Here is a 14,522-nt window from a genome sequence, read left to right as displayed (position 1 = left end):
AATGATCTCAACAAGAAAGTGGTGAGGATGGACCCTGGCATATTCATTGCTTAAAATGCTGTCCACTGGAATGAAGGTGGTTTGGATTCAGATTTCCCAGGCTTGACCACACAACTTCTTTCTGCTTTTAACCTTTCTCCAATCTCTCTTGTGTTTATGGATTATTGTAGGCTTGTGGGTTGTTTTTTTCTCTTGCACTCTGTGAACTACAGAACTGTAAAAAAACTGGAAGGATGGGGTGCTCAGTTCTCTGATCCATCTGATAGAGGATTAGACACAGGCACTGGACTGGGAGCACAATCCAGAAGGTACTGAGCAGATTAGTACTGAGAAGTGCTGCAAAACAGTGGCAGGTAAATTCTCTAACAAGGCTCCCTGAGGGAGAATTACAAAAGAAGGAAATGTGGAGTTATTTTTCTTTCAGATTTGGAAGTTGTTACCTCTAGGAGTAGCATGATGTGCGTGGGCACTGCCTTTGTAGTCACTGTGCAACACTGGAATTGTTAATCTCTCCTCTGCACCAGCCATATTTAGAATTTGGCTCAGTTTTGTGTGGTTTGTTCTAGTCTAGTGATTTTTTTATATGTTAAATATTACTGAATACGTCTCTCTGTTCCTTTGAAAAGGTCACAGAATTAGTAATTCAGATGTCTTAAAAAATAGCAAACTTCCATGTTTATGGAACAAAAATATTTTTTTATACATCCTCTCTCTGGCAAAGCTGGGATCACCATTCCATATGGTGCTCAGCTGCTGAGGCAGCTAACATGTGGTCAGTAGGGTGATGGGGTTGAGGAAGGCAGACCACACTGAGGAATTTCTAACAAAGTCACTGCTCCCATACCATGTGGTTATCAGGCAAGCTGGCTTTGACTCTTGTGCCAGTAGAATATGAGGCATCATTTATATGCTGTACAATAAAAAGCTATTTTCCCTGCATAAGGTGCTATTGTTACCTACTAGGGAATTCTACTGGTGGAGCTTATATTAAAAATTACATCTTCTAGGACATGTATGCTTTTACTGCCATTATGGTTCCAGGGATAAAAGGCAGTTTGCATTTATCAGTTGCAAAGCTGGAGCTAAGGGAGAAATCTGGTTTGCAGTTTGCAAGCCCTGTGAAACATGACTGAGCATTGCTGAGTCTACTTAGGAGGGAGTCAGTGGGAGACTATAAAAGCTGTGCACAGGTAAATGCATGTTCAAGTACATGGGCTGCTTAAGTGCTGTGCCATTGCAGTATCCATCTGCTATTTGGTCTTTCTCCAACAATTTTTTCTGATTTTAATAAATACATCATATTACTCAAAGGTGTTGGTAAACAGATGCAATGATATTTATCTGTTTATCAATGTTATCCAGTAATTTACAAATTATTGCAAACATGGACAAGTGCCATAACAAGAAATGTAAATATCCATATTTACCATGGACAAGGATTAATACCATATCAGTAGCCATGTGAATTTAGCAAGACTCTTTCTGCAGACCTACATTCCACCAGGCTGTTACAGACACTTTGGTGACTGTCCCTCCTGGGGTACTAAAAACATGATGTTCCTCATATTTACTGGCTTTGGTTATTGCCTTTGGTCCTTGATATTTTAAATCACATTGCAGCTGTTCAGAAAAAGTAGATATAATGCCAAAGTTTTACTCATGTCAAGGCAGTATTTAGGAGTCTGTTTGATGAACTGTGCCCAGGTGGCAATGACCAGGGCAGGAATGCCAGTATTAGAGGAGCAGTATGCTTCTCTACATAATATTGAGGTTTTAGTGAGCCACAAGAACCTGTACTGAGCCTGTCACTATTATCTGGAATAGGGCCTGTGGCCATTCTTTTTTCATGTTCTTCTTTGCCCTGCTCCCCCATTCCCATTTGTTTGAGGTTAAGACTGCTTTTTTTGTTGACAATGGATATTAAAGATGAGTCTGAAGATGGAGTGGAGAGATAAGACTGGGTTAAGAATATAGCTAAAGAGAAAAAGTTAGTTTGGAAAAAATGGAATGGAAATGACAAGGGTACGTTGCCTGCATGTTGTTGAGTAGCTCAGTAGTTGATCTTGACAGCTGGCTGTGAATCAAATGAAATAAACAAAAATCTAGTTGTGTTACATTAATAAAACTCATTTAATTATATATGTCCTGAAATATAATTCTCTTTTAAGATTTGTCTTCAAATGATGTTTTATTTGTAAAATTTTAGTTTTGATTAGGATCTGACACATATTCTGTCTTTTCATTGCTGATTTTATTAGCTCTGCTTCAATAATTTAGGCTTTTCTGTCAAGATATTGTCCAATAGTTCTATAAAAGATGAGTTCAGAAATGATACCTAAGCAGACACAAGGCTCCTGTGGTAATGCAACAGTACAGTTTTCTTCCTACAGCTAAGTTTTCTGCATTGCTGCTCTGTGTAACATCCTCTCCACCTCTCTGCCAGGTAGCTCTTGTGCTTCTTGAAAAAGTGTCTTGAACTCAGGTTGATTAAGTGTATTTAAAAATTTTGTTGTAGTTTGGATTAATTTGCTCTCGTAAATTGCCTTCCTAAACTAAAGCATTTGGTCACTATGCTTTTACTAAATTATGAAATTCATAACAGGGGATGGATACAATAAAATAGAAGGAGACTTTTCAAAGTTTTCTCTGAAATATTGCTAAGCTTCCATCAAACTTCAGTATTAATTTTGCTGCCTCCACATATCTTGGCCCAGAGAGTTTGGCACAGATTGAGTTTCCATCTTTGATTCACATTTCTGAGCACTTGCTTTCCTGTACAAAGCTCTCTGCTTTTCCAGTATGGTACCAAAATCTTTGTCAGCTGTCAGTTTGAAGTAACATCACAGATATAACCTGTCTTTTTTTATAGATAGTCACAATTAAGTGTACTTATAACTATGCTTTTTAAAGGAAATCTAAAAAGTGAACATTTTACAAAATTAGCTTGTATTTTATATTACTGAATTTTATAATTAAATTAGTAGAATTTTGTAATAACATCATGGTGGATTATTGGAAAGAGGTTTTCTTTTTACCTGGAAAAGAAAGTACATCAAAGAAACACCTTCCCTGTGTGTCAACACCCTCTCAGACTCACAGTAAATCTATTATTTAAGCTGTTTAAGCTCTTTTGCTTTGTATGGACTAATTAGTTAAGGGAAAATGGCATTATTTTTTTCGATGAATTTTGGGTCAGGTCAGGGGAAATTAGTCTTTGCCTTGAGATGGAATTGGGGTTCTGATGGTGAGCTCTTCAGTTAAAACTGAGGGGTTCAAAAAATGACAGATGTGTCCAAGGTCTTGGCCTCTTATTCCCAATGAAAAATAATCCTTGATGCTTGTCTCCCTGCAAAATCACAGATGTTCCACTGCCTCTTCCCTGAAGCAGAAGTCTGTTAACTGCTTTAACTTCTTTTCTAGTCTCTATGAACTTCTGCCTCCTTTGCTGTGAGGAAAAAGAAAAATCCTTATTTTTAGTCCTTCTTATGACATTGTTTTTCCCTGTTTCCCTACTTTTAAATTCACTTTTATGTGAGCCTGAAGGCTGACAGGATGATCCCAAAGTCCTGCTTACAGATGAGGAAGATGTCCAACCACTGGGCTTGACATGGATAGTGTTACTATTCAGAAAAAAGGTGGCATGGCACCTTCAAACTGCTTATATGTAAATTCAGACATTCAACAGAGATGTAAGAGCAGCCCTTACTTTCCTCTTCCTACACAATACTATGTGAAAGAGTTTTCTTGCTTGCATGCATATGCATAAATATGTTAAATTTCTTATCAACATGAATAAGCAGAACAGAGGCATGATTGGAAATAGTTTTGGTGTGCTACAGTAAGCACTACATTAGGCTGAATTTTTCAGAGTTCTGCAGACTGATAGTGGAGATGCAATAAATGCAGTCAGAAAAGTGCCTTCCCTGGGGAGATGTTATGCTCCATCTTCTGACTCACCTTTAATACCCATTGTCCTTGAATTTCCTTACCTATAAAACTTTTGTCACATCAAAGGTGTTTTGCTGTTTGGTTATTTTTTTCTCAAAATGACTGGTAAGACATTCATAACTGGCAAAACAAAACAAGTTCTATATATCTCTATATCATCTATACATATATCTATAATCCATATATGTAAATATGTATTTGAAAAAAGTATATATGTTCCAAGAGGAATTAATAACATTTAGAAATTTTCTCCTTGACATATCCATGTATATAATGTATATTTATTTATATCCCCTTCTAATTGATGAGGAGCTTTTTGATTGAAAGACAAAATATCTGACTCATTTTTTCCCAGAACTCTGTATAACTTATATAGATATACTTGTGAAAGCAAATTACCAAAGAAAACTGATCTCTAGGAAACAGTAATGTTTTTTTACTGTTTTGCAGCTAAAAAAAAAAAAAGAAATTAGGCTACTTTAGCACTTGCTTTCAGTATTTTGAGTCAACTTTGACTAGGGAAGACTGTTCTTCTTGTAAAGAAAAAGTGATAATTTCATGCCCTCTCTCTAGGAGGACTTTCTGGGTTATAATAGCATACATCCCCCTGTCCTGGCACAGATTCACCTGGTCATAAATTCAACATCCATTAAGAGTCCTCTGTTTTCTGTAAGGAATGCAGCACCTTCCTTTAAAAAACAGATACTCTCCATGAAGGGAAAGCTATCTAAATTTTTTAGGAAAAATTAAAGATATAATCACATGTGTTTGATGTATGCAGCTAATTGTGCCCGTGTTGTTTTCTGATCCAGAGGCACTGATTAAAAACGTATTGAAGGACCTAGAGAAACACCAAGTGAATGTGGAGAATCTCAGCTCGACAGAACTGGATGAAATCGCTGATACCATCGCCACTGCAATCCAAAGTGTTGACATCCAGGAAGAAACAGAAAAAAATGCTGGAAAAAATAGAGAAGACAAAACAGAAGCACAAATGAAGAAAGGAGATGCTCAAGGAAGGGCAGAGCTTCAGAATGGATTAATGGAAAACAGTGTTAATACACCAGGTATTTATTTTAGAAGTACAGCAAAAGACAGCTACCCTGATTTTCCTCTATTGCTTCACCTTAGTGCTAGACTTCTAAAAATCAGTTTTAAAGAAGGTTTGAGGGAAAGTTTCTGTATTTCCCAAAAGGCTGTGGAATTTTAGATTGTTGTTTTCTTTTTACAGCAGGTTCTTCATTTACCAAAACAAAAAAAAAATCTGTTTATGAACACTCAGTCTTCAAGCTTCACAAACAAGATCACAAACCTACACATCCAATTATATTGAAATAAGAATTGCTTTATGCTGTGTGGTCTAATTTCCTGTTCTTGAAAATGAGATGCTTAAGCAAAATGATAATGGAAATTATTATATTACAAGATGTATTTCAAAATATGCAGAGAAAAAAGTTATGTTTTACAGATAATCATTTTTTAACATGCCACAGTTACTTGCAGAAGAAAATCTGTGACAAGTTACAGGTACAAACCCACTCATTCCCTTTCCTTCTTAGGGAATAAGAAGAGTTATTATGGTTATTTGTTTCTGTCTGCACACATATTTTCCTGGTGATGCAGATTCAGGAGCCACAGTAATTGCCATTAATGAGTGAAAACCACAGTGGAATATAAGTTACTGCTCATCTATTTTCTATTTTAGGAATGTTATAATATCTAGTATGCCAGAAATGTGTACTATAAGTCATAAAAAATGATTTTCACTGTTTTCATGGTGATATACTGAAATTCTTACTAGTTAGGGATATTCTGGTTATTCTGATTGCCAGATTTTGCTGTAGATTAAAAGGAGAAAACTTGATGATTTCTCTTGAATCATGCTGAGAAGGATGAATGACACTGAGTTCATAAAGCAAAAAGCCAGTGTTATTTGACTGAGATTAAGGATGTGAATATTATCACTGTAGTTAAACTGTAACATGATTTTGGTGAATGATATCTTTTGAAGTATGTAATTTTCTTCCACCAAAATAGGTATGAGGGAAATTTGTGTTTCCTTTTCCTTTACCATAAATGTCCATTCAGCAAGCTAGAGCCATTCTGGTTTTTTTCCTCAGATATTGGTAAACTGATATGATGATTTGACACTTAATTAGCAAAATAACACTATTACATTGGCTCTTGAAGTACTCTGTCTATTGATCTCACATTAATTTGCTATCAAAGCAGGGTTAGAATAACAATAACAAATTATTCAGTGCTCCTTATTCTGCCCTTTCAGCTTTGATGTCTCAATGTTTAAATCACATAAAAAGACCACTGCTAAAAAGCAGCCTATGAGAAATCTTTGCTTTGTATATGATGTTTGCCCTTCATAACTATATTTTTGTGCTTTTCATATCCTACAGACAATGGAGTGCACGAAGCCAGTGTGAGAAGTGATCAAGAGGTAGAGTACCAGTATTTTAACAAAACAAGTGTTCCATCTCAGAATATCAGGTTTCTGTGCAGTGAAAGACAAACACTTCTGAAATAGAAGACTTGTTCTAAGTTTTTGTGTTCAAGTTATGCTTCAATAGCACACATGCTGTTTTGATGCATTGAAATATTAAATAAGCCTTTATTTAAACCTTAACCAAAATGGGTTTTGATATTCAAAAATAAAACTCAAGTCCTTTCCCCCCCACTTTCTCTAATTTTTAAATAGACAGAATTTATAATAGATTCACAAAGTTCAGAAAAATTCAGGGTTTTTCTCAAATCCATAGATTTTGAGCAGTGAGGTGTTCTTGAAAATGCTTTTCCTCCCTGTCCTTTGGCTCTTGGTTCTGGGGAACATGAGGTATTTCAAAATCTCTAGGCATTAAATCTCATACCCTAGCTAGTAACACCAAAATTAGCATTTTAATCCAGATTACTTTTACAATATTCCTCCTGAGTCATTCTTTCAGACAACAATACACAATAATACAGCACAGTATTTTCTCTGTGGTTTCATTTTGATCTGAAAATAACACATATAGGACTCCAAACATCACACATGCAGCTGGTTTGGAAAGAAAGACCTAATGCTTTCAGGTCATGCCACTAATGAATTTGACATTTAATACTAGACTTTCAAAAAGGCAACTTTAGCCCCCTAATGATGCACAGTTCATTACAGGATTTGGGATTGTAGAACCATGAAGGCACTTTTACATCCTTTCCCCCTCTGTAGAACAATGTTTTATATATACATATAGTGATCCTGATTCCTCTTCTGTAAGGAATTGAGACTTTTTAGGATGAGCTTTTAAATCACTCTCCAGCATCATAGAGAAACTGAGGCAGAAATTTCTTTAGCATGTATTGATTCTTTTGACTCCTATGGACTGCTGTCCAATATTTAGCCATTTTTGAGGTATATTCATCTTTCTTTTTCTCAGTTTCGTGGAGCAGAAAAATTTCAAAGAAATATTTTTTTAAAACTGTGTGAAACTTCCCCTACTATGTACTCTATCAAAAGCTAATACTGCAAAACTCATAAATGGGCAAATCCTCTCGTGTTTACAGTAAAATCTCTTTGGTCCTTCTACCAAGCAAGGGAAACACACATAGACAGAGTGGCAGGAGCTTTAAACACCCACATGAAAATCATCACGGAATGAAGTGCAGTAGTCACAACAGACTTACAGAGGATCTCATGTATAAATTTCTTAGTGACAGTTTAAATAGGGAATGTTTGAATAGAATTTATTGTGACACAGAGCATAAAGTGCCCATTTGCCGTCATTTCCTCCCAAATGCTTGGCTGCAATAAAGTTATGTAATGAAACTAGCTAATGAATTTTTCCAGGCACCTGTTTTGACTTTGGCTCATTTGCTTATTGTTGATTTATTAGACAGATTCTGGTTTTCTGTGCTCATATTTTTAGCTTGTTGGATCACTCACATACAATTTGTCACCATTTCTAGAGATGAAGAAGGAAAACAGAATTGGTGATATAATATCTGTTCCTTTTCTGGTGTTATAGCTTGTGAGACCCAAGAGTTATGAAAGTTTCCAGGCCCAACCCAGGAATATTGATGGGCATTTCTATGTTTTCTCCTTTTCATTAACTTAGCAAATAACTAAGTTTCATTTTTGTCAATACTTAGACACACAGACACATGGAAACCACTGGAAAAAATATAGTGGCATAATTTATGCTCCTTTATTATTACTGAATAAATAGCCTGGTCTTAACATAGTCTAGCAGCTTACAGAAATTAAGAAAATGACCATGCAACAGTTGTATGAGTAGACTCTACTATACCAATAAGAGTTTGAAAAAATTATATCCAGGTTTGGTGAGTATAACCTTCCTGTGTTTAGTTTTAAAACTAATATTATTCTTTTAATACAGGAGAACATGGCAAAACTGATTAGATTCTTGAATGAGAATGCACTGGCTGAAAAGATGCATAAAGACCTTATTCCTGAAGAACCTACAAAGACAGAAACTAAGAAATCTGAAGAAACTGACCCTTCTTCCTCAGAAGAAACAAATGCTGGTGTGGAAAATGTAAAAAGTGAGACTTTCTCAAGGGAGCTGACAACTGCAAAGAACAGTGAATCTGACTCTGAAGACCCAAGCCAGACCAGCTACTGGATTAAGAATACTTTAATGCAGGAAGGAAACTCATATGAAAAGCCTCAGAAAAACACAGGACAAGGCTTACAACTTGAAGTGAAATCTTCTCAGGAGGAAGAATATGGCTATATTGTGACAGTGAAAGAGTAAGTACAGCAGCCAATTTGAATGGCATTTTTAACTGAGGAAAAGATAAAGTCATTCCACCTAGTGAAATATGAATGTACAAGAGGAAAATGCCACAGGCCTGATTTTTAATACATCTGAAACTGTTTGGAACCCGTTCAGTACTTTGATGAAAATACAAGCAAACAGTTCCGTTTTCTTACAGTTGCCTTTCCTCCCTTGCAGGAGACATTAAATTTGTAGGTCTTTTGCTCAGACCTCTCTCTATCTTCTCATGTTCTAGTGACCTTCCAATATGTCAGTAAGTGTGCTTATGGTTAGGATGAGAGCTTTAAATATTTGACTTGAAAGTAGTCTAAATATCAATGCCTGAGTCATTCTTTCAGAAAAACAACACACAATAATACAGCACAGTATTTTCTCTGTGGTTTCATTTTGATCTGAAAATAACACATATAGGACTCCAAACATCACACATGCAGCTGGTTTGGAAAGAAAGACCTAATGCTTTCAGGTCATGCCACTAATGAATTTGACATTTAATACTAGACTTTCAAAAAGGCAACTTTAGCCCCCTAATGATGCACTGTTCATTACAGGATTTGAGATTATAGAACCATGTAGGCACTTTTACATCCTTTTCCCCTCTGTAGAACAATGTTATATTTAATTAGTGATCCTGATTCCTCTTCTGTGAGAAACTGGGAATTTCTAGGATGAGCTTTCAAATCACTCTCCAGTATCATAGAGAAACTGAGGCAGAAATTTCTTTAGCATGTATTGATTCTTTTGACTGTCTTAAACTTATTAATGGGATTGAAGGCAATAGGATTGTGGAGGATTCTTGTTTTTACTATACTGTGTTGCATTGAAATGCATGTGGCTGCACATTAGACACAGACCAGAAAGTGGTGGAATACCCTTTAACTGCACTTCTTCATTCCTGCCCTGGAATGTTATGTGAAGCAGTACAAGACAGTTTTTCCCCAGCTCAGCACTACTTCCCTACTTCCCCCAGCTCTTTTAACTCATCTCAATCTGGAAGACTCCTTTATTCCAAAGTGTTTCATGATGACACCATCTCTTTTGACTATCCAGACTTATTTGGCTCATAAATGCAGTAAAGTTTAGAACTGCCAGAGCTCTGGGAAATGGGAGACATTCTGAATTTCAGTGTTCACAACCTGGAGATTCTTCACTGTATCATCTTACCTGGTGTTCTCCTAGCTAGTCTGCCACTGATGGGTTTTCCCTGAATTATGTCTGTTATTATTCAGTGAAACTTGCTGAAAAAGGTCATTTGTCCAAAGATTCTTGGTTCTTGAGGAGCTCATATACACAAATATAATTTACCTTCTTTACCATTTTTAATGGTTTTCAGCTGGCTGGATGGCCAGACCCAGAGAGTGGTGGGAAATGGAGTTACATCCACAGTTATAACTCTGGGTGCACCCCAGTGTGCTCCACAGGGCTCAGTACTGAAGCCAGTTCTGTTTAACATCTCTGTTGATGATCTGGATGAAGGGCTCAAGTGTGTCCTCAGTCAGTTTTCAGCTGGAAACCAAGGGAGAGAGGGAGTGTAGATCTTCTGGAGGGCAGGAAGGCTCTGAGAGAGAAAAGCCTCAACTTGCACCAGGGGATGTTCAAATTACATTAGGATTATTAGTATATTAGGAAAACTTGATAAAGGGGTTGTCAAGCTTTGAAACAGGCTGCCCTGGGAAGTCACCGTGGCTGGAGGTATTTAAAAGGCATGTCCCTGTGTCACTTAGGGACACAATTCAGTGGGGGACTTGGCAGGGGTGGGTTAACAGTTGGACTCAATGATCTTGGAAGTCTTTTCCAACCTAAATAATTCTGTGATCCTATGATTCTGCTTAGATAGCTGACATTTGTGGGGAGATCCATTCCCTGTTAGCTTCTGAGGTTTTGCAAGCATGATCCAAGGAGGTATTAGCACTGCTGCACTGAACTCCATGAAATGCTAAGAAGATGCCAGCATTTAATTGTGCCACAAACCAAAGATAAATATTTCCATTTAATACTTGAAGTAAAGTTTTGTGATACTTTATAGACTTGTCAAAATGGCAGTGTGATTGTCAATGCAAGAACAGTGGGTCACTCCTGCTGTGTTTGTCAAGTGACCTTTCAGATGGTTGCAGCCCTGCAATCCATACCAATCCATATTATCCATCAGCGCTGAGCTTTGGAATGAATTGACACTTTCAGTGTAGAAAATTGCCCAGCAAATCCTCCACTGTGCTGCTTCAGTACTTTGTTATTCTGAGAAACCAATCAAGTTGGTGATTTACTTTGTTTACTCTCTTCTCTTTCAAAAAATGGCTATTCTACCACTGGAGTATTTGTGTAAGATTTTTTCCTTTCTCAGTGTAATTGCTTTCAAATGTTTTATTAATTTTAACTCTACAATTGCAAAGTAATCTTATTTTTTAAAAGTAATCTGTGGGATGTTATTTTAATTTATATTCTACTTTTGCCATAGTTATAAAGTATCTCTGTTATAGTTGGGATACATCAGTGTGAGCTCTCTAGTCAGAGAAGTCTTGCCTTTGGACTTTTTTTATTTTCTGAAGTTCTAGTTCTTCACATTTGGGAAACTTTTTTTTTTGTTAAAAACCATGCCAATTCTCCCATTTGTTTGGCAGTATGTGCTCTATAATAAGGGCCTAGATCCCACAATCAAAACATTTACACAGTGTTTAGTCTCCTGAGTGTCTTATGAGGAAACCTAAAGCCTGACTTTCCTGAAAATGTAGTTCTTACCACCTCCAGTAAATCTAAATGTAAGCTGCTGCATGCTCAGCAGTTTAAATAGCCAAGCTGGCATGCAATTTCTCAAATATGAGATTGAGGAGCTAGACTTAAATGCACTAAAAGAAATCCTAGTTTGAAAGTTCATCTCTTCCCACTGCTTATCACAGAGTCTTTCAAGCTTCAAAATCAAGTCATGCTTGTCTGAAGCCATGCTTGGACACCTAATGCAGAGCAACCCATCCTGTTTTGTGATTTATCAGAGGGCTCGTGCTTGAAGTTTTTCATACAAAGACTAGATCACAGACAGCTCATGGCAGCTCTCTCAGCTTGTGAGCCAACTTCTGGCATTGTTGTGTTAGGCATTTCCAGGGTAGTTCATGTTTTGTCATATGTTAGCTCTCAATTGCAGACTGTCTATGTAAGATTGCATGGGTTGTAAATCTGTTCACACCACGTTAACTGAGTTGGATGCTGCATGCATGGCCCTGCATTTCATTGGAGGGAGCTGCAATTCTGCTCAGGTGCTGGGAAGAAATGGGGCTTGTGTTCATAGTGTAAAATTGCTGTGGAATATGATTAGTCTGACCCATTTAACGTGCTGAAGGGTTGGGTTAATTGCAAATGCTTGATGTTATTTCTCCACCTTTACAAATGTGATAAATGATACTGCTTTGCATATAATGATTACTTTCCTCAGGATGGCATTCGGGTTAGGACCCTGGAGCTGGGTTGTGCAGAAGTCTTGGTTTATTCCTCAAGTTTTCTGTTTTCCTAGGCATATCATTAAATACTTGTATTTTTATGATCTTCATTATTTTTTCCCCTACCAGGTGGAAACATTTTAATTGCATTTAAAAATTAAATTTAAAATAAATAGGAAAAATTAATCACAATATCTACAGCAATGAAACAGGGTTGATATCGTTTTCAGTTACTGGATCTTGATGTTTCTTAGAAGCTGAGCATTTATATTCCCTGAGGCTTTGCAGCTCTTTCTAGAAAATAATAACAGAATGTTCTTGTTTTTTAATACATCTATTCAAAAAGAAAAACTGATTTGTTCCTCTCTGTGTATCTCACTGTCCTTTTTGAAATCATTATTCTACTTACAAGTGCACTTTATTAAGGGAAAGAGATTTGTTCATATTCTTCACTTAATTTCTACAACTGCCTTTAAAAACGAAGAGAAATTATAAATACATAAAAACCAGAAAATCTGTTGCTACTGAAGTCTGTTAAAATCACCAAAGAACAGCATTGCTGACATTAGAAAAAGTAAAATTTTTATCTCTGATTTTTTACTTCCCTTATATAACTCTTCCCTTGCATAAGTAAGTTCCATAAATGTCCATAATTGATTTTAAAGCCAAAGGTTTTGCTTCTGACAACATAGCTTGACCCCCTATCTGAATAACATATGTAGAAAATCTTTTCCTGTGAAATTATCCAGTAGGTACAATTTGGTCTTTGTGTCTCAGCACCAAAACCTGTAGAGAGACATAATTCTAGAATTTTCTGTTGCCAACTCTTCATGCATAATTATATATGGTCCCTAGAGTTTTCTAGACATGAAATCTTTCTTCCATCTATAATTCTCCAGTTTCCTTGTGATTCTTAGAAAGTGACAGAGATCATATCCCCCATATTACTGCTTCACTGCCTCAATTTTGATATTATATATTCCCATAGGAAAATGATGCTTCATGCTTCCTATTCATCCACAAGAAAATAACAGAGAAGCAGTAGTTAATCTGGCTTTGTCACAGAGAGCAATAAATACTGCTTTTTTTTTAATGCATGTGTTCAGCTTTGTATATTTTTATTATCTGTTATATGCACAGAGATATGATAATCTGTTCTACTTCACCTGCCCTTGGCTTTTGTGCTTTCACAATCTGTTGAAATACATTGTGACAGAACATGATTCTCACCTGCTGATGCAGATAATTTTACAAGAGAAGAGTCCTTCCCGGTGTCCATCTTTCCCTCCTCTAAGGGTGTTGCTTTTGCACGTGTTTTCCTCTCATTTCTTTGGGACCAGCTCTGCGTTTTTAGCTCTAGAGGAACATAGAGAGAAAATTTTCTAATTAATGTACCTGGTGACCAGCCAATCTGCTGCACTAATGGCAAGCATTCACTCTGGTCCTGATGCAGTGGGCAATTTTGGGATTGTGCCTGGAGCCCTCAGTAGCCCCACAAGAACTCCCTCAGATCTGTCTTACTCCACTTAGCTGAACAGGAGTGGCTGCTGGCCTGCTTTCCCAGGCCAGGCATTCCCTGACACTCTCATTGCTCTTTTCATGCCTCTGTGCTACTCTAGCATCCTAGGTTTGCGTCTTCCATGCCAGGTCTTTGAAAGAGCAGCTGGTTCAGGTACTCCACCACCTCTCAGTGAGCAGGTTCAGATCACTCTGCTGACTCCAGGCTATAGAGCTGCACATTAAATATGCCCAAACTAAGGATGGGGCTGGGGACTGTGCTTTGTTTTTATAAACAGTGGGAGTCCTTAAAACCCTGAGATGCTGCAAAATCTCACAATAACATATGGTCAGTTCTTCTAAGATATCACAGCGCTTTTTGGGTAATTACCATTCAGGTTATTATGAAAAAGTAATGAATTTTAAACTTTTGAAATGAGGGAGAACAAGAAAGCCAAAGATCAGGATTCCTGGGAATGTAGCTTACTGAATCAAAGTGCAATCTATTATCTGACAGTACTCTTTCATCAGTGCTGTTCTGCCCAGTCCTGAGATGTAAAAATGCCATCATTTAATTTTCACGCCTTTTTATTTTTTTTTTAATTTCTTAACTCACATTTTGTGTACAAAATGTAAATGTTCGACCACTAAAAATTAGAATGAAGTAATTTCAGAAATAGAAAATCAGTGAATAAATTTGAACAGAAGTTCTCTGGGCAACCTGTGCCAGAGTCCCACTAAAGAATCTCCTCCTAACATCTAACCTAAACCTATTCTCTGTTAGTTTGAATTCATTCCCCCTTGTTCTGTCACTACACTTCCAGATGAAGAGCCCCTTCTGATTTCCCTGTAGGTCTCC

The 14,522-nt window shown here is 36.9% G+C and overlaps 1 protein-coding gene across 1 annotated transcript in view; it reads left to right on the top strand.

Moving 5' to 3' along the window:
• The window catches only part of PTPRN2 (protein tyrosine phosphatase receptor type N2), a 635,649-nt gene that overhangs the window by 242,573 nt on the left and 378,554 nt on the right, over positions 1–14,522 (top strand). The window contains exons 7-9 of the mRNA XM_077191900.1: positions 4,761–5,015; positions 6,360–6,400; positions 8,337–8,710. Coding sequence (XP_077048015.1) covers positions 4,761–5,015; positions 6,360–6,400; positions 8,337–8,710 — 670 coding nt within the window. The remainder of the gene's footprint in view (positions 1–4,760; positions 5,016–6,359; positions 6,401–8,336; positions 8,711–14,522) is intronic.

Source organism: Agelaius phoeniceus, chromosome 1, assembly GCF_051311805.1.
Source record: "Agelaius phoeniceus isolate bAgePho1 chromosome 1, bAgePho1.hap1, whole genome shotgun sequence".
Taxonomy (NCBI): Eukaryota; Metazoa; Chordata; class Aves; order Passeriformes; family Icteridae; genus Agelaius; species Agelaius phoeniceus.
Note: the sequence above shows the minus strand (reverse complement) of the source record. Positions and strands in the feature narration are given on the sequence as shown.